The following is a 21161-nucleotide window of genomic DNA, read 5'->3' as shown; positions in this document are numbered from 1 at the left end:
TTAGATCCCTGGAACCCAGGTTTAAAACAAAACAAAAGCCAGGCATGATAGCGCTTGTCTATAATCTCAGTGCTGGGGAGGCTGAGACAGAGGGGTCCCCAGGACTTGGTGGCCATCTAGGCTAGCTGAATCAGAGAAGTTTCGGTTCTGTAAGACGCTGTCTTAATAAAGAAATCGGTGAATGATTGAGGAAGACACGTGATGCTGACTCTGGAGTCTATGCCCTGCCCCCCTCCACTATTCCCTGGCACACAGGAACACTACACACACACACACACACACACACACACACACACACACACACACACACGAACTCCTTGACTCATGACTCATTAATTTTTGATTTTTGATGTAATCAGACACAGTGCCTCCAGTTACATAAAAATCCCTAGTGGGCTTTTCACTAGAATTGCATAGAATGTATAGAATATTATGAAAATGAGTAGGCTATTTTTATAGCTATGTAATATATATATATATATATATACATATGTATTATGTATTATATGTATCATGTACTCTTGTAGCCCAGGTTGGTCTCAAACTGTGTATAGCCGAGGATAACCTTGAACCCCTGATCCTCCTACTTCCATGTCCTTCTAAGTGTGTACGGCTTACGGCTGTGCTTGACTTCCAAGGTTTGAGCATAACCTATCTTTCCAGCTGCTTAAGACTTCTTCAATGACTGTGGTTTTATAAAGTGTTATAGCTTTTTGCTTAAGGCTGTATGTATCTAAAGCAAAGTCCTTATAACTCTCTTTTATTATCCTTTCATATGCTATCTCTCCCCGAGCATGTGGCATTTGATAGTTATGTGTTAATTTTCCTGGAATTATATCTGTGATATTTTTCATGTGTGAAAAGTGGCAAGGAAACTTTACCTAACACAAGACAGCAGAAAAGAAACAATCAAAGCACACAGCAAAAGAGCATCAGGGCGCATGAGTGGAGACATACAAAGTCATTTGTGGAAGTTTTTGAGGCCTTAAATATTGATGGGTTCCCTTGGATAGGATTTGCACTTGAAAATGCTGGATATCATACCTATATACTTCCTAAATTAAAACTATACTTTATGTATAGCAATGCACTTCATATTATATAACATTAAAATGTTATGTTTTATATAGTTTTAAACCAAGAAGAAAGGCAAATTTTCAGGTTCCTACCCCCTACACTAACCCCAGAGGCTGGAGAGCTGACTCAGCAGATAGGAGCACTGCCTGCTCTTCCAGAGGGCCAGGTTTGATTCCCACCCACATGGTGGCTCATAACTGTCTGTAATTCCAGTCCCAGGGGATTCAAAGCCTTCTTCTGGACTTCTTGAGCACTAGGCATGCATGTGGTGCATAGATACACATGTAGGTCAAATGCCTGTATGATTACTTTACGTTACATTTGGTTGTTTGGTTATTTTTTTTTTTGAGACAGAGTTTTTCTATATAGCCCTGGGTGTCCTGGAACTTGCTGTGTAGACCAAGCTGGCCTTGAACACATAGATCCACCTGCCTCTGCCTCCCCAGTGCTGGGATTAAAGGGTGTGCACCACCATACCGCCCATCTTTTCAAAAACAATTTTTAAATTATGTTTTTCTAAGTGGATTAATATATATTGTACATATATTAATATGTATAATATATTATAAATATATTCAGTGACATCATGTCCAATTCCTACTGCACTATAGGCAATGAAATTTAATAAAAGTCCAATTTTCACAATCATTACCTCAAAGGAGGAGCACATGTTGGATTCTTCTGGAATGTAGCTTGAATATGATGTTTTCTTTAAGATGATTATTAAAGGTGAGAAATGCAGCTCAACTGGTAGAGAACTTGCTTAGCATGCACAAGTCACACAGATCGGCACCTCCCATCCCCAGCACCCCGGCAGGTGTGGTGGTGCACTTTTATATGCCCAACACTAGGGAAGGGGGAAGATGGCAGGGAGCTAGAGTTCAAGGCTATCTCCAGCTACATGGGGAGTCTGAGACCAGCCTGAATGGTGGAAAACAAGCCTGGGTCCTCTGCAAGAGCAGCAAATGCTCTGCCGAGCCATCTCTCCGCAACGTTTAAAACCTTTGAGACCCTTTTAGCTATTAGTGCATCTTACCTAAGCGCCAGGCTAAGACCTAGATCTTGAATTCTTTATATCACTGCCTACTAAAAGAAGGAGGACTTGTCTGATTTTAAGGTGGGAACAAGGAAGTGTAAGAGGGACTTGGGTCATCTTTTGGACCAGACTGTATTCTCTTTCTTCCCCGTTAATTTATTCATTTATTTACTTTACATCTGATCACAGCCTCCTCCTCCTCCCAGTCCTCCCTTCACACGGCCCCTTCCTAACACACCTCCCCTTCTTCTCTAAGAACCAACCCACCTTGGCACCTCAAGCCACTGCAAGCTGGGCACATCCTCTCCCACTGAGACCAGACAAGGTAGCCCAGCTAAGGGAACAGGATCAGGGTAAGCCTCCACTCCAGTTGTTGGGGGACCTGTGTGAAAAGCAAGCTGCACATCTGCTACATATGTGGGAGGGGCCTAAGCCCAGCCTGTGTGTGCTCTTTGGTGGGTGGTTCAGTCTCTGAGAGCCTCAAGAGTCCAGGTCAGTTGACTCTGTTGGTTTTCCTGTGGAGAACCTCTGCCCTTCAGGTTCCTCAATCCTTCCCCCAGCTCTTCCATAAAACTCCCAGTGCTCTGTCTAATGTTTGGCTGTGGGGTCTGCATCTGTTTTAGTCAAGTGCTGGGTGGAGACTCTCAGAAGACAGTTATGCTAGGCCCCTGTCTGCAAGCATAACTAAGTATTATGGACAGTGTCAGGGAATAGTTTTTGTCCGTGAGATTGGTCTCAGGTTGGGCCAGTCATTGGTTGGCCATTCCCTCAATCTCTGCTCCATCTTTGTCCCTGTACGTCTTGTAGGCAGGACATTTTGGATCAATGTCCTTATCCATCTACTAGGAGTGCTTACAAAATGATATAAAATAAATGGGGACATGTCAAAAGAACATGGGAAGCAGTCTGAAGAAGCTTCCTCTGGCCAAATCTGGGGCAATTTTAACATCAAAGTAAATTATGAGGGAAATTAATTATAGCCTAGAGAGTAAAGTAAGAGTCCACACTGGAGACAGCTGGCTACCTAGCCAGAGGGCTGGGAAGAGAAGTCCCTCTCCACCCCAACCCCCCAGTAGAATGCCAACAAATGACAGAAGGAGAAAAAACCTAATACAGTTGGCAAGTCACTATTTTGCAACCAACACAGCAGGAGTTGAGACAGGATTCAGCGATGTGTAACTTAAAAGGGGGCAGTTCGCTGAAGACCAAGACATTCACAAAGCACAGCTTCACAAACTACTTATCAACTACGAAGAAAAAAATAGTAACTTTATGGCAGAGAAACTGGTGGACCACACCTTACAGCAGCAATTAAAGGGACATAATGAATCATGGGAAACCTGATGTGTGCCTCCGAATAGGATATGCTGAGAACCCAAAGCCATTTACGTGGCATTGCTGGAAGAAGAAATTCTACCCAGCTCTAATCATGAAGAAGCCAGAGAAGCCCAGTATCTACTACAGCAATTGGCCTGGAATCTTTGAAAGATTGAAGGGTTTGTTTTTTTTTTCAATTATTTTTCTTTTGGTGGTGCTGGGACTCAAACCCTGCACGGGCCTTGTACATGCTAGGCAAGCAGTCTATTGGCACACCATGTACCCAGATCTGAAATCATAGTTTCAAAAAGTCAGGGAAAAGGAGAGAACGATTCCAGATTGAAGGTGCCACAGAGCGTCTCATCTACATACAGTCATGGCCTTAGGTGGGATCCTGGGGGAAACTGACCAATAAAGAATCCTATCCAACCAGTGAGATGGCTCAGCAAGTTATGGCACCTGCGGTCCATGCCTGACAAGCTGGGGTCTGATATCCAGAACCCACATAAGGTGAAAGGAGGGAACTGACTCCATGAAGTTGTCCTCTGACCTCCCTATATTCCCCATGACACACATCCCACCAGCAAGATAAATACACAATTATAAATTAAAATCACTTCTGTTATGTCTACTCAATCCCGCTATTGTTTGCTTAGTAAACTAAAAAGTAACACAGGAACAGAACAGCCAGCATTGCCCCTGGGTTTACTGCCTGCTCACTTTAAGGCCTTGCTAAAAACTGGGGTCCACACGGTGGGTGATCCTCCCACTTCTCCTGTCTCCTTTTCAGGATGATAAGAGGAGGAGTGGGCAGAGAGGAACACAATCAGGGAGTGGAGAGGAGTCTATCCTGCTAGGCGCTGTATGCGGCCCTCCAGCGCTGGACTGGGAACCTTTGCAGGCAGTTGCTGACCAGTGGCAGCTGCTCTTGTCTTAGGGGAAGCAATCATCACCTCTGGGCACACCGTAGGACACACAGCCAGTGGGAGCCCAGAGCAAAGGCGCATGGCTCTGTGAATGATAACAAAGGTTCTTAGCCAGTGTTCTCTAGTCTCCCAACACTTCCTCTCTCCTGCTTGTCTTTCCCCTTGTCCTCTTCAGACCTTAAAAGTCCCTTATTAAGGACTTCGAGGAAAAGAGATGTTCACACACAGAGTTGTAACTCTATGTGGTGGGCTTTTGTTTCTTTGCTTGCTTTTGAGGGGAGGAACTAAACAAAACATAAGACGGCATATTTAGCCATCTGAACCAATCTAGCGGCATTCGGTACATTCGTATTGTGTGAAACTGTATCCCGCCAAACTTTCCCAGCAGCCCCTGGGAACCGCTGGTCCACTTCCTGCGCCTCGGTGAATCCGACTGCTCAGAGCACTTCACATAACTGGAATCACTGATGCTTGCCCTTGCACGTCCGGCTTTTTTCATTTAGTATAATGTTTTTAAGGTTCATCCTAGCCTATTACATTGAGGATTTTAGTGTGTATTGGGGGCAGGAGAAAGGAAAGCGAGAGGGGGAGGGGGAGGGGGAGGGAGCGAGAGAGGGAGAGGGAGAAGGAGAGGGAGATGGAGAGGGAGAGGGAGAGGGAGAGGGAGAGGGAGAGGGAGAGATGTGGATACCCATGGGGGCTGGAAGAGGATATTGGATCCCCCAGAACTGGAATTATTGGTGTTAATGAGCGGCCCAGTGGCCCAGTGTAAGTGCTGGGGACAGAACTCAAGTCCTCTAAAAGCAGCCAATGCTCTAATCACTGAGCCACTCTCCAGGCCCTAGCATACTGAGTTTTAAGGGTGGCTTAATTTTGAAACACAGGGCAGGATCTTTGCTGCTGACTTCAGGTGACTGCAGCTTTCCAATTATAGAAAGCAGTCCCTGCCTGGTTCTCCACTATCAGGCTTCTTGCCGAAAACCTTCAAATATAAAACGTGGCCCAAGGAAAGTAACTGGAAATGTCATGTTATTGGCATCTGTCACGGCATGCCGAATTAACTTCAACAGTAAAAAAAAAAATGAAATATGAATTCATTTCGCCCAACAGAATTTTTATATGTTCCTCACATCTCTGAGAAGCTAAAACCTCCTGAGATGATTTCCTCCCCTAGGGGATTGCCTAAGGAATCTGAGGAATCTTTTTCTTCTGGAAGAATTTGTTCATGCTTAGAATGGGGGGGGGGAATCGGAAGAAGCCAGAAAATGCAGAGAAGATTGTAGCTGTTTGTTCAAACTTGACTGAAGAACCACATTTGGTGCCATAAATTGACCCCTGCCAACTCGCCCTTCTAGAAGGATGCACTGTTTGAGGCCACCTGCTCTGTTTCCCATTCAAGTGACACCTCCACCACAGGGGCTGCTTCTCCTACCCCACACCACCCACCCTTGGGCATCTACGCACTGAAGCCCCACTGGAAGCCCAGTGACAGGCAGGGTGTAAGAAGAGTCACAAGAATGAAGACTGAAAACAAACCGGAAGAATTGAAGGAAACGGGAGCTGGCTCCTTAGCTGCACCTGCCTGTGGAGAAAGCTTAAAGCCGGGGTGGGGAGGGGTTTTTTGTTGTTTTGTTTTGTTTGCTTTTTGTTTTTGTTTGTTTGTTTGGTTTTGGTTTGGTTTGGGTTTTGGTTTGATTTGGGTTTTGGTTTTTGGGCTTTGGGCTTTGGTCAGTGTGTGCATGCGTGTGTGTGTGTGTGTGTGTGTGTGTGTGTGTGTGTGTGTGTGTGTGTGTGTAGAGAGAGAGAGAGAGACTTTAGAATCCTCACTCTGTAGACCAGGTTGGCCTCAAACTCATGGATCAGCCTCTGCCTCTGCCTCTGCCTCTGCCTCTGCCTCTGCCTCTGCCTCTGCCTCTGCCTCTGCCTCTGCCTCTGCCTCTGCCTCTGCCTCTGCCTCTGCCTCTGCCTCTGCCTCTGCCTCTGCCTCTGCCTCTGCCTCTGCCTCTGCCTCTGCCCAGTAATCGAACTAAAGGTGTGTACCACCACACTCTCGGCTCTCAAGCCCAGTTCTTAAACTGAAGAAACAAATAAAAATTTACTCAGTTCTGGAAACAGATTGCATAACAGGATGATAGACAAATTGCGAAACGGGGATTATTTTCAGAATGACAGTTCTGAAATGCTTTCAGAACCCAAAAATGCTTTCAGCTTTAAAAACTTTAGCTCAAACTCATTGAGTACAATACTCATTGAAGTATTTAAGAATCAGCCTCTTTGTTTTAATGAAAGCATTAGATTAAATAATTAAATATTTATTTAAGTATTGATGGTACTTAATGGATCTTCCAGGTACTGAAACATAATTGAATCAGGGTTTTGTCTTAAAATGATACACAGCATATATAGAAACATATACACTTGATACACATATTATATCCATGTGTATATAATGTATACACACTATATATACTGTGTATAATATGTATATGAGGGGTTGGGGATTTAGCTCAGCCGTAGAGCGCTTGCCTAGCAAGCACAAGGCCCTGGGTTCGATCCCCAGCTCCGAAAAAAAAGAAAAAAGAAAAAAATATGTATATGAGTGTCCTTAGACTCGCAATCTGTTAGATAAAGGTTTCAAGCTACTTAAAATGCAAATGGAAATTTTTTTCTCTACAACAGAAAGACCTATGCCACTTTGTGATGCTTGCATAACAGCCCAAATGTTCTTGATTTTGCCGAAATACCCTTTATGTAACATTGTAATCATCCTTGTGTAGATGATAAAGGGTAGCATGAAAGTGTCTAACAAAAAGACTTCTTCCTCAGTTTCCCATAGTCACAAGTGAAAAACACCAAGGCAGGTCCAGACTGTGGCTTGGCGGCAGCATGCCTCCTTAACATTCAAGAAGCCCAGGGCTGGCTCTGGCACCACGAAAAGAAGATAAGGAGATACCATGAAAAGAGACTTTGTTTTAAGGCAATGAAAAGCTTTCTTGGGAGGATGGGTAACTGAAGTAACTGAAGGAAAACCTGCAAACAAGAAGGGTTTGCCTTATTGAAACCCCTAGGAACCAAACAATAGAAAAGTGAATCAGACATGTTTAGTAACCTTCTTCAAGCAGGAGTCCAAAGTAAACTAGCTGTGTAATTGTAGAAGCTCAGCACCAATGACGCTTAGCCCTTTTATGGCTTTTTTAAAACTTGCAGCATCACCAGCTCTTAACATAGAGGATGACACCGTGGGTTAGCACGCCAGAAAGTCTGGATCAAATGCTGAATGTGCAGAAGTTTTAGGAACACTTAAACCAATTTATTTCATTTTAATCTTCCATTTTTTGCATGCATAAGTATGATATATTAGAAAGTAACTCATGCTTAATTAAACTTATAATGACCTTACCAGTAAGGATAATATAAGCATTTTGACTACATCATAATAGCATAATAGGATTTGCAAAGAATGGGTGTGTGTGTGTGTGTGTGTGTGTGTGTGTGTGTGTGTATGTGGTGTGTGTGTGTGTATGTGTGTATGTATGTGTGTGTGTATGTGGTGTGTTTCTGTGTGTGTGTGTATGTGTGCGTGTGTGTATGTGGTGTGTGTGTATGTGTATGTGTGTATGTATGTGTATGTGGTGTGTATGTGTGTGTGTGTTTGTGTGTGGGCGCATACACTTATGGTTTGTAATCTTTTTTCTGCCTGCTTCAGCCTCCCAGAGCTTAGGAATATAACTACACTTGGGGTTGTAGTCTTCAAAAATTCTTTTAAGTTTTTAATTGATACAAAATAATTGTTATGTAGTTATGAAATAATGTGCCTTTCCCCCTCTCCAAGTGGCACATACACTAACATCTTACAGGGGTAGCAGCTTAAGTTTAATTATTTAAATTGGGGTTCAGGGCTTTCCTTTTCCACAAAATGGTGAGCTTCTGTGACTTAAGGTTTACAACTGGAGCATGCCCCTGACTGGCTGGCTTCACTGTACTCGAACCATCTCTTGACTGTCCTCACTTAGGAACGTTTCTGGCTCTGGGTTTTTAATAGCGCATGACACCCATTTAACAGTGTGACACCCATTTAACAGTATCCCCAGTGTTGCTCAGGAGACGCTGTAGATGTCCAATTTTATATGAACAGCCTCCTAATGGATAACCTTGCTTCCTTTGCTAGGGGTGCAGGCTGCATCTTTATCGAAATGTTCCAGGGCCAACCTCTGTTTCCTGGGGTATCCAACATCCTTGAACAACTGGAGAAGATCTGGGAGGTGAGACAAAAGTTCCTTATGAGAAAAAAGAAAGACCTACATTATAAACTTGGAGACAAATTTGCCTTAGGGATGAATGAAGCGCTCTATCTGCTCAAGAGCTGCACCCAGGGTGGTAAAGCTATGATGTTTGCCACAGAAAGGAGTTCCTTCCGGATGAGGCGTTAGGAGACTCCTGCTGTCCCACACCAGCCTACCAAGTCTCACTACTAAAGACACTTGGGTGTCTGGCTTTGTGTGTTTATTCGTATTTTCTTGGTGCCCAGCAGCATTTTCTGGGCAGTACTACTTGGCCATTCCTGTGCTGGCCCTGAATCCTCAGCACCAGGAGACAGGACATCTACTTTTCCTAAAATTTCATAAAACAGATTTCCCAAGTTGTGTAAAGGAGTATGGAATTGGTCATGCTCCTACACATGGCGGAAGATGTTAAGGACCCTGGTGAGGATGCATTCGTGTGAGTGTGTATTTGAGCATGGGTACATAAGTGTGTGCATACATGTGTATGGAAGTTTTCATGTGCTCATGTTTATGTGTGTGTGATGAATGAGTGTGTGCATGCACATCTGTATGAGTGTGTATGCATATGTGTTTTTCTACTTCTTTCCTTCATTTGCTCTGCTTCATTTGCACTCTGGTGTGCTTTGCTTTGCTTTCTTTTATAGACAGTGACATAGCTGCACTGTCTACTCACCTCTCTTTCTCTTTTTTCATGATAGCCACATTTCCTATTTCAGTAAAGTATACCTAACATTTGCCAGGCTGGCCAATGTATACCAAGTTACAAACAAGTTTGATAAATTAGGTCTGGCTGTCTCTTGTCCAGTAAATTACAAGTAACCATGAATGTTCTGTGCATACATGTGTGTTCATATTTTATAAACATATTACATATGTGAAGTGGAAACTTAAGGGTTCTTTGGGAAGTCTGTTGGATGATATTTTGCTGGGGCAAACAGAAGAAGAAACATTAGCTAAAGTGGACACAGGTGAAAGGCTAAGGCAGATGTGTGAAGGAACGTTTCACTGAAGCAGACACAGGTAAAAGGATGTTCTGCTAAAGCACGCATGTGAAAGGACACGTGATGAAGGGTTCTTCGCTAACCACATGTGTATTGGTTCACCTTACATGCGCAGTTGAGCTCTATTTGTTGGGACTCCACAGAGAGAAACTTCTGGTGGTGTGCTGCAATTTCCTGCTGCTTCCGAAGACTTGGGCTGACTGGAAGCACGTGCTGAGGCGGCACGTGTGGTAGACACGTTACGTGTGGAGGGAGTATAAATAGGACCCGATGGACAGTGACCAGTCGGAGACAGAGCTCAGCTTGCAGGTACAGCTAGCTGTGCAACACTTGTTAGTCTTGCATCTTCGCTGATCTTCACTTCCCTGAGAGAGGCACAGCTGAGAACGTCTCCTGTCATTCCTCCTGGTCCCTCCTGCTGACTTGTGCCATGCTGAGGCAGAGGCCTGTCTCTGCTAGGTAGTGCATCCACTGCTGATTCATGTTTGCTATCCAGACTCAATTGAACCGGACTGCTGGTGTATCCATGAGGTGTTTGTGAGTGGATCGAGCTGCTGACCTGTGAACTAAACTGCCAATTTCCAAACAACACAGACGGGAGTTCCTCCAAAGAACCTTTCTAAACAGGTTCGCTTCCCCTGTATCCTTTCTTTTCCACTACCTCTGGTGGGAAGTTAAAACATTTAAGAACTATCATTAAAAATAGAGTTTTGAAAAAATTAAGTACATAGGTAAAATCTTTTTTTTTTTTTTTTTTCCGGAGCTGGGGACCGAACCCAGGGCCTTGAGCTTGCTAGGCAAGCGCTCTACCACTGAGCCAAATCCCCAACCCCATAGGTAAAATCTTTTCTTGCATTTTTAACACACATATGCACATGTATATTTGTGTAATTTTTCTGTGATTAAAAACATTTAAAATTCTTACATGTATGTGTATGTTTTGCATATGTATATATGTATATATGTATGCAAGAAAGAGTTTTAAAGAGTTTTTGTTCAATCACAAAAATATGGCCAGTGTTTAAGTAGATGAACTTTCCTGATACTAACATTTCACAGTGCATAGATGTTAAACTGTCAGGGGGACAGCAGGATGACTCGCTGGGTAAGGGCAGTTGCTGCCAAGCCTGACAACTTGAGTTGAGTCTCCAATCCACATTGTAGAAGGAAAGAACTCCCACAAATTGTCCTCTGACTTCCACGCATGTGCCACCCCCAACATACTCAATAAATAAAAATCACATAGCACCCAGTGAGCCCGAGGGACAATGAAAATGAAACCAGGATGTTGCTATGTCGACAACCAAGCATACAGTCCGCTGCAGCCAGTGCACAGCGTCTCTGTGATTGTCTCCAGCACCTCTGCGTCACCCGCAGCCAAGGCTCTGCAGTCATAAACACAGTCCCCGCTAGTCTGCCGACACAGCCCCTGAGAACCTCTCGTGCACTGTCTGTCTCCCGGACTTTGTGAATTATCACACACCTGACATCACTGGAGTCGTAGGACACTGGTCTTTCTGGGTCTGGCTTATTTCACTTAGCATGCTTTCACGGCTCGTCAGACACTTTACATGGGGGTTTTTATCCATTGCTTAGTTCAGCTCCCTGCCTTCTGGTGAAGATAAGCTGTACCGTGAGAAACAAAGACAATGTGTACAAATTAATCACTAACATTAAATTGTCTTCTGGCCACCTGGAAGATATTATGGGAAACTCGAGACAAAATAGGAAACATTCACAAACAAACAAAAAGTGCCCCCACCCCCAGCCCCTAGCCAAAGGGCATATTCTTAGAAAGAGACATAAATGTCACTTTGGGTCTTCTCTTTGGACACTAAAACATCATCTGAGCTGGAGGTGGCTAACGCAGTGGCTTTTCTTGCCACTTAAGTAATTATGAAAATGGACAACGTTCACATAGCATCTCTTGAGCTTTAGTTTTTCCATCTACAAAATGAGATTGATTGTATGATTTTGTAGCCTCGTTATAGGGATTCTGTAAGATAAAATGTACAGCAAAACCACTTCGCTGTAAGTGCTGGCTACACATTCGTAGGGCTGAAGAGATGGCTCAGAGGTTAAAGCTTGCCAACCTTGACAGCCTTGGGCCACAGGGTAGAGGGAGAGAAAGGTTCCTATGGGTTGCACACACACACACACACACACACACACACACACACACACACACACACACACACACAAACATGCAGATGTGAACATATATATTCACTTCCTTCTTTCATGGACTGCTATACAGATGCTTCAATAATGCGGCTGCTATTGCTCTGCTCACAGCCAAGAGAGCACAATTGGTATTGCTCTCTTCACCCTGAACACATCTGTGTGCCACCGTACCGGGCTTATGCATTCATGGGGGATTGAATCCAGGGTCTCTCCTGTACTCTAGGCAAGAACTCTACCACTCCACTCTCTGAGTCATATCCTCAGCCCTTTATGGACTTTGTTTTTCAATACCTACCCCAACAGACACACAACGACATTTCCATGGTCCTAACTACAGTTATTGTCCCAACTTGCACTTCTCTGGTAATTAGTGATGTTGAACTTTTTTTTCATACCTTAGGCCATTTGTACGTCTTCCTTTGAGAAATGTCCACTGGAGTTCTTTGTCCCATTTTTTAAACTAGTAGATGTGTTTACTTGGTACTAACTTCTCTGAGTTCCCTATCCATGTTAGATCTCAACCCCAACCAAAAAGATAATACAGATTCTTTCTTCGTTCCATTATTTCTTTTTCTAGATGCCTTTTGTCTTTGTGTGGTCCTGTTCATCCATTTTTGCTTCCCTCACCTGTGAAATAAGTTAGAAAATAAAACAGATTATAAGGTTTCTGTAGTCGTATCTTAACTAAATGAATTTCTGCTAAATGAATAATTGGATTTTTTTAAACCTCTAACATCTCAGTTCAATAAGCTTTTAGCATAAAAATTTTCCCAGAAAATTTGGTGTCCATCTGGCCTCAGTTAAACATGGTACAAAGTAACCAACAAGTCTGGTAACTTTCACCTTCCAGAAAATGAGAATGTGTTTGCGATTCATTTCCTGTGTTGGTTTCTCCTCCCGGGCTCTGCTTTCTTTCCACTGTGCTTCGCCAACCGACAGAAGCTGAATGGGTCGCCATGAGTCACACCCACTTGTTTACACACGCATCTGTACAAACACGGATGACAGTGGGCTGAGGAAGGATTGGCTTCCCCTCCTCTGGGCTTTACCCACAAAAGAAGAATTAGACTAGTTGGCTTTTCAAAATGGAACCAAGGATTCTCAGTGTCCCCTCGGGCTTGGGTTGGTTCCTAGGACAAGCTTATATACATATAATCCTCTCACTCACTCACTTTTTAGTTTGTAAAGAGAATGGATCAAAGCTTGAAGCCTTTACTCAGTGGCACCACTTTTCAAAACTTATTACGGGAGGGAAAATAGTGCTTTAGTGTCTTTTGTGTGGAGACGAGCACAACAGACCCCACCAGAGACCTAGTCACCACACCAGTGGATTTAAGTCCTACATCCCTACTAGTAATCTTCAGCCAGCCAATCAGCTTCCTGCTGGACCAGTGTCTATATTCAGTGTTTTACAGGAAAATCATATTCAGAGAAGAGCTACCACGTAGTGATGCAAAGCAAACTACAAGGACAGGTCACAAAGAATCATGCTACTCAGTCTCCCACACGCACTGGCTGTGGGATCTGTGGTCACCCTCAAAGAACGGTGGTAAGATGGTGTCAGTAGAGGGCTGCAAACCCCACTTGGCCTCACACCAGAAGACTTTCATTTTCTTACTACATCCTCATTAAGAACAAGAACTTCAATTTGGACATCCAAAGCATGGGTCAGGACCAGCAAGATGCCTCGGTGAGAAAAGGCTTGCTGCACAAGCCTAGAGACTTGAGTTCGATCCCTGGAAGCCACGGAGAAATGAAAGGAGAAAACCAACTGCACAGAATTGCCCTTTGCCTTTCACACTCACGCACACACAGTTTTTTAAAAGCATAAGCCAGCTCCATCTCTCATGGTGCTACCATTATAATCTTCCAGTGGAAAACCAAATTATAGTGTAAGTTGCTGGCTGGCCGTGGAGAAAAGTAGAAAATGAGACAAATTGAGCAGAAAAGACGAAGGCTGAAGCGGGGTCATTTTCGGCCAGTGTTCTTCTGCCTAAAGGTCAGTAATCTTTGTAAACGTGAGCACATCCAAGAAGAGCTGAACGCCTGTGCTGAGGCGTAATTCAGCCCAGCAGCATTTCCTGCAAACCAGCTTACAGGACTGGGACAAGAGGCGGCCAACAGTCACTCCGGTTGCTTCATACCCTAAACACTTGGCAATCGTGCAGACTGAGTTGGTAGAAACACAGGCTCAGGGCTGTGGGGATGCAGTGCTTTGCACAATAAACTGGAGGAGAAGATGTTAGAACTGCTACCAAAAAGAGTCTCCTGTGTGTCAGGTGGAACCATGTGACAGCACCAACCTCTTTATTCCTCCCCACTCTGGACTTTGTGTCTCTGGGCCTGCTGTACCCAGCCGGCTTCTTCTTACCTTGGTTCTCTTTCTCTGGCTCTGTGTAGGTACTGGGAGTCCCTACGGAGGACACCTGGCCTGGGGTCTCCAAGCTGCCTAACTACAATCCAGGTAGGCACGGTTCCGTATGTCCCAAGGACTGGCAATGCCAGGACAGTGAGTATTGGTCACAGAGTGTTCATCTCTTATTAGACCCAACAAAGGTAGACTACCAGATTTGTGTATTTTCCAATGGTTGTTTTTGTTGTTTTCTTTTCTTTTCTTCCTTTCTTTCTTTCTTCCTTTCTTTCAAGCAAGGTCTCACTGTGTAGCCCAAGCTAGCTTGGGACTTGCCGTGTAGACCAAGCTTGCCTTGAACTCACAGAGAACTACCAGCCTCTGTCTCCCAAGTGCTGGGATTTCAGGCTTGTACCACCATGCCCAGCTTAATCCTTTTATTAAAAAGAAATTGAAATGGCAATTAAGGTTAACTCAGTTCTCCAGTGCTATAAAGCCCAGGTAGCAAGGTGAAAATAATTAAAAAGGACTGTTACCATGGAGTCCACAACTATTCCCAAGTACCCCATGGCTTAAAGGAACAGCATGCCTTGAACCCCATGAGCAAGGAGCCCATGACAGTCACTGACTTTATTTCCTACATTTTGAGCCTTGTATAGAAGGAAAAGCTAAAGCAAGAGAGGGAGCTAGAGGCACGCAGGACCTAGGATAAGCCAGGAAAGATGCAACTAGAGAATTGTCTCTCTGCCTGACAACTGGTCATTTCTGTCACACATTGCCTGCCCCCCATGAGTAGCTGCTGGGGACAGATAGGAAGCATTAGAAATACGGTCCACAGGGAAACTCTTTGAGAAGTGGTCCCCAAGCCATGGTGATGGTCAGATAGATAACCAAGAAGTCACTACAAGGCATTGAGATGGAAGTGAGGTTTCCAATGAGCCAGGGGATGAAGATCTGAAGCCCTGGGAGCCAGCGAATCGAGCAAAGGCTCTACTGATGCTAACCTCTCCCTGGCAGGATTAAGGGGCGGTGGGGCGGAAAACTATATAGTCTAAGCTAGACTATATAGTCTTTATTCTTACACTGTCCCATTACTAAATCCCAAAATTTCCCCAATTGTCATTATAGATTTTGGTATGAAGTTTTCCTGGAAGAGTTTCATGGGAGTGAGAAATTGCAGGGAGACTTCAAACGAGATTAAGGAGGAAAACAAGCAATCTGGGTGTGGTGGTATCAGCCCATAATCACAGCACTTGAGAGACTAGAGCAGGAAAGCATGAGGACTTGGGTCTAAAAGGCTGAGAGAGAGACAGAGAGAGAGAGAGAGACAGAGAGAGAGAGACAGAGAGAGAGACAGAGAGACAGAGAGAGAGGGAAAGAGACAGAGAGGGGGAGAGAGACAGAGACAGAAACAGAGAGACAGAGAGAGGGAGAGACAGAGACAGACAGAGACAGAAACAGAGAGAGAGAGACAGAGAGAGACAGAGAGAGAGAGAGAGAGACAGAGAGAGAGAGAGAGAGAGAGAGAGAGAGAGAGAGAGAGAGAGAGAGAGAGAGAGAGAGAGAGAGACAGAGAGAGAGAGAGAGAGAGAGAGAGAGAGAGAGAGAGAGAGAGAGAGGGAGAGACAGAGAGAGGGAGAGAGGGAGAGACAGAGAGAGAGAGAGGGAGAGAGAGACAGAGAGAGACAGAGAGACAGAGAGAGAAACAGAGAGACAGAGAGAGGGAGAGACAGAGACAGAGAGAGACAGAGAGACGGAAAGAGACAGAGAGAGGGAGAGAGACAGAAACAGAGAGAGAGAGGGGAGAGACAGAGAGAGAGAGAGAGAGAGAGAGAGAGAGAGAGAGAGGAGGGGGAGAGAGGGAGGGAGGGAGGGAGGGAGAGGGAGAGAGGGGGCAGCTGCACTTCCCCTCTTTATCCCACATCTATTCCCTTTACTGAAAAAACCGTGCGCTCTGGAAAGCTAAACACTAACTATAAAGTCCTTTCAACTTCTTTGACAATGATCCTAGTCCTTGCTAAATTGCTCAGGGTCATTTAGAACTGCTTTACTATTTCTAGCTATTCCTTTTCTCAGGCATTTAACACACTGGTCTGAGGTGTAGTCTCTCCCTTTGGAGTGAGATGGAGATAAGGAAGGAAAGCTGTTTATGGAGATCATGGTCCAGTCTGCAATAGCTCCTGGCTCTAGTTGCCATGGTTTCCAGGAGAATCTCATTCTCATCATTTCTCATCAGGCCTGTAATCCCCCCATCCACTCTTCTTTGCCTGGGTGAAAACTCTCCTTCCTCAGCTCCCTAACATAGCTACAAGCAGAAATGTAGACTCAGAAGCCATTCATGTGCATATGAATACAAAGTGGCCATGGTGAGCATAGGCAGCTACCCCACACATCAAATACTTGGGCTGCAGGTTGGTCCGGGCACTAGTGAGATATCCCCGTGACAGATGGTCATCAAAGCTAGGAACATGGCCAAACACTTCTCTGCCAGATTCCATGCTAAGAAGGTAACTGGGCTGTGTGAAAACGGAGAAATATGTCATGTTGTTCATTTTGCTGTCAAGTCAAAGTAACGAGCAAGTTTTTATTTACAAAGAAAATTCTCCAGGCCCAATATCAATGGGACTTAAACGTTTGCATCGTTGCTCCCTTCTGTTTAATTCAGAGAAGCAAAACTGATTTTGAGCTCTTGCTGTCTGCTAGACTGGTGCAAGGTGCTGCAGTCCCTGGATGGGTGAACTGTGTTCTTGGGTCCGAGGAGCATGGGTTTGGATTCATTCCCCGATTCTCACTGTGACCGCAGGGTGAGGGCTATTTCTGTGGGTTTGGGAAGCTTATGGTTGTGGGTCAGGCTGAACATGAGAAGGTAGCTGTAACCTTAATCACAGCCAGGATTTCTAACCCCACCTTTGTAAATCTTAAGACTGTGGTGTATCTTGGGCATGGGGTTGGTACCATATTCACAACTTAGTCAAAAGGACCATATTTTAAAGGGTTCATCAAGATTCCTGTCTTATGCAAGTCTTATGAAAAAGCAAGTCTCTCTTGAGGCAGGCCCATCCACCCCATTCCTGAGCTACTGCTGTTTCCACAGACTTGAACTGAAGTAACTTAAGAGACACTGAAGAGGAAGAGAGCGTTGGAACATTATGAGTTACCGTCCCTATCTAATGTACCCCTAATCCTATCAGCCACCCCTTCTCCACCTCCCCTTCTCCACCTCCCCTTCTCCACCTCCCCTTCTCCACCTCCCCTTCTCCACCTCCCCTTCTCCATCCTCCCCTTCTCCACCTCCCCTTCCCCACACCCTTCCCAGCCTCTGGTTAACTACTGCTTTACTCTTTTCTTCCCCTGACGTCAACATTTACTTTCTGCAGAGAAGTGAGAGTATATGAGATTTCTCTCCCTGTGCTCAATTTAGTTCAGTTAACAGTGTCTTCCAGTTCATCCATGTTACTAGAAATGACCAAAATCCCATTATTTTTATGAACACATAGTATTCTGTTACGCATATAGCAATTTCCTGCTTCCGTTTTTATGTCGAGCGATGCCTTCCATGTCCATTAGGCCTTGGCTAGTACAAGCAGTGCTACAGTGAACAACAAGTACAGCTGTGCACACGACACACTGGCTCCAGCCCCCTGGATACTTGCCCAGTAGTGAGATTGCAGGATCCTAGGGGTTTTGTTCCTGGTTTTCCTTTAAATAAAGATTTGTACTGCTTTCCATAGTAGGTGTACTTGTGTACATTCCTAGCAGTAGTGAAAATAGTGAGAGTTTCACTTTTTCCCTAACCTTACTAGTATTCACCATCATCATCACTACCACCATCACCACCACCAACACCACCACCAACACCACCACCATCACCACCACCACCACCAACACCACCAGGAATTCACGTCATAGCCCATGCTGGCCTCATACTTCACAGTGACCTGTCTCCCTCAGCCACCCAAGTGGCATGTGTCACCAGGCCCAGCTTACTTTTTGTCTTTGGATAGTATCTGTTTTAACTGGCATTTGATTCAGCCTCCTGGTTCTGATGCTCATTTCTCTGAGGATTACTGGCGACTGTTTTTAGTGTATTCCTTGGCCAGTCACATTTTGTTTTGTTTTTAAGAATGTTCATTCCAGTCGTTTGGTCATTTAGAATCCGTGTGCTCTGTACTACCGAGCTAAAGTCCTAACACACTCTCCACCCAGCACCATCGAAGGTGTTTGACTGCTTTGCCCTTGGGCGAACAGTCCATTTGCTGCCATTGCTAGGCCCCACCTGGATCGGTCTTGAGGAACCAGACTCCAGAAAGAACCAGCTTTCTCCCAGTTCTAGTGAGCTGGGCTGTAGGTTGTGGCTGGTTGTAGCTACTTGTACCTGATTAAATCTGGAAGGAGAGAGGGGTGTGTCATGTTTTCTCCTTCCTTCCCCCTCCCTCTTTCCTTCCTTCCTTCCTTCCTCCTTCCCCACTCCCCACGTTAAGCAAGCTGGCTGAGAACTGTCTGTCCTCCACTTCAAAGGGCCAGTTGTCTTATTTTGATGTGGGCAGATTGAGAAGTAGGCTTTGAAAAGTAGGCTCTTTTGTTGTTGTTGTTTAATCTTCCCTCCCGGGATGGCTTTCAGAGCGGTATATCCAAGTGTCAGTGCGGGGTTCTGACGAGCCTGGATTCCCAGACTCTCAGCAGGATCATCCTCTAACAGAAATATAAAAGTGAAATATTAAAAACCCTGCGACGTGAACTCCATCTGCACAGTAGCCGGGGCCTTGCCTGCTTGTGCCATGGGAAAAAAAAAAAAAGATCTTGAAAAAAGAGGGAGGAGAAAAGGGTCTTTGACTAGGAGGTTTACAGGGTTAGCAGAGCCCAGTAACTTCCCCTCAAAGGAGTGGGTGTTGCTCCTCGCCCCCGCCCCAAAACTCTCATCCTTTGACTCAGCCGGCAGAACTCACTAGCCTCCTCCTGCAAGGCACCCCCTTTCACATGCTAACTGAGGTGCCTGAGATTGGCTGAACAATACACTGGTCACACTCGCTAAAGGGCTGCTATCTTTCACACAATTAGCCAAGACACATTAATCAAGCTGACGGGCACTGAGGCTTCTGGCCTCCTGCAGTGGGGGAGGGAGAAGATTTTGATGCCCCCCCACCCCAAGCAATAACAGAGTCCTAAAGGGGGCTCTTCTACCCCGATGTCTGAAGAGGTTAAAGCCCCAACTGACTGGCTATCTGGGATGTAGCAGTTTTGTGGCACACGAGATCCCAGAGGCTTAGGACAAACCAGATGTTCATCTTGGCTGAGCTCTACTAACCCAGAGACAGTAGTGTGCATTTGAGCAGCAGGCGCTGTAGATGTTTTTAAAAAGTTCCCCCAGCCTTCATACCTCCTCCCTCCTTCACAAGAAAATGCACTGAGTCATTCGAACCCCAGGCGTTCTGAGGCCAGCTAGACTATGCCCACCCACACAGTGTGAGTTTCCCTATCCAGACCGAATAAAGCCTACCAGAGAGGAGAAAGACTTAGTTAAGACAATGTAACAACTGGCCCCGTGTTGGTCCGAAACACTTGAAGAGCATTAAAATATAGTTCATTCTGAGAGAAAAAGAAATGTAAGCATTTGTGCTTTTGATCACAATTTTTTTTTCCCAAGTCCCCTTTTGTCTAGATTTTCAATGGCAACAGATGACAAAGGTCTTACCTTGGAGACCTGTTTGCTACAAAATCACATAGGGCTTTTCAGGGAATCGGCTAAATATTTAGACGTGTCTCTGTTAAAGTAAACGGAGGCCTGCTCCTCTGGAGGCTGTCCAGGCACCGTCTCATTAGATGCAAAGATCTTGTGATAAAGAGGAACTTTTTCTTCTGCCCACATGATCGTAGCACAGTTGTGGTTTTTAATGTGTCACTGATTGTTCCGTCCAACTCTGTTTGCTCCCCTGAAAGGGTCTGTCAGGCTCTGTTTGCTTCCTTAAACACAGTTTTTGAAAGCTCTCGTGCTGTGTGAGCTCAAATCCTAGCATTAAGGTACTGCTGAGTTCATTTCACCACGCTCAAAAGCGCTGAGTTTAAATCCCTCTCAATTCCATTTGAGGCACCAGAAGACTTTATCCTTCTTCACTAATGGTTCCAAGTTTACATCTAGATACTGGGGGTCAAGGACAGGAGAGGATTTAGAAATAACAGTGCGTGACATTAGTCAATGCATTTGCCAAATTGGCAATTAGTTCCTGATGTGCGTGCAAAGCACTTTACTCCTGTCTCTTTGATGCCTGTTCCCATAGAGAAGGGAGCAGCGTCCGCAGAGGCAGTTAGGACTTTTTAAAAAAATATCTGCTGAAAAGCACGCCTGATTTGCTTCATGAGCTCAGCCACAGGGAAGCATCCGGGATTAGGCTGGGTTTCAGTTCCAGGAAAGAACACCTCATCTGGGGAGTTTTTCTCATTGGGGGAACTTAGTGGAAGTCAAAAAGGCAGGGGGTGGGAGGGGAAAGGTGCACAGAAAAAAAGAAAAACCCAGAGGCACAGGAACCCGAATCTGGGCCCTAGACCAGAGGGTAGATGAACCCACACCCTTTTGTTTTTTGGTACACTTGCTTTTGCAACTTTTAACCACTAGGTGGAAGCAAGAAATAACTGGGATGAACAGTAGCTATCCGGTGAATTCTCCTTCTGACTGGGGAACAAGTCAGAAGATGTGTATGATCTCAGGGCTGGTTGTACATACGGGTAACATTAAATGGACTAAGCATGTTGTATTTATGGATTTATGGATAGACCATGAATTTGAGAGAGGGAGAAAGAGAGAGAGTTGTGGGGAGATACATGTAAAGGGTTGAAAGGAGGAAAGAGGAGGGAAACACACACACACAGAGACACACATGAATGACAGTGTAAGAGCTCACTGTGGGAATCATGCAGGAGACAAAGATTGGACTGAAAATCACCCTCCCCTCAAATGGAAGAAAGAACCATTATGCGTTGGCTCAAAGAACT

The 21161-nt window shown here is 44.9% G+C and overlaps 1 protein-coding gene across 3 annotated transcripts in view; it reads left to right on the top strand.

Annotated features, from left to right (window-relative positions):
* The window catches only part of Cdk15 (cyclin dependent kinase 15), a 91041-nt gene that overhangs the window by 36858 nt on the left and 33022 nt on the right, over nucleotides 1–21161 (top strand). For all 3 annotated transcript variants that reach the window (XM_032899550.1, XM_032899551.1, XM_032899549.1), the window contains exons 9-10: nucleotides 8525–8618; nucleotides 14225–14288. In XM_032899550.1, coding sequence (XP_032755441.1) covers nucleotides 8525–8618; nucleotides 14225–14288 — 158 coding nt within the window. The remainder of the gene's footprint in view (nucleotides 1–8524; nucleotides 8619–14224; nucleotides 14289–21161) is intronic.

This window comes from Rattus rattus, chromosome 4 (assembly GCF_011064425.1).
Source record: "Rattus rattus isolate New Zealand chromosome 4, Rrattus_CSIRO_v1, whole genome shotgun sequence".
In the NCBI taxonomy this organism is placed as follows: domain Eukaryota; kingdom Metazoa; phylum Chordata; class Mammalia; order Rodentia; family Muridae; genus Rattus; species Rattus rattus.
This window is presented reverse-complemented; position numbering and strand designations above follow the sequence as displayed.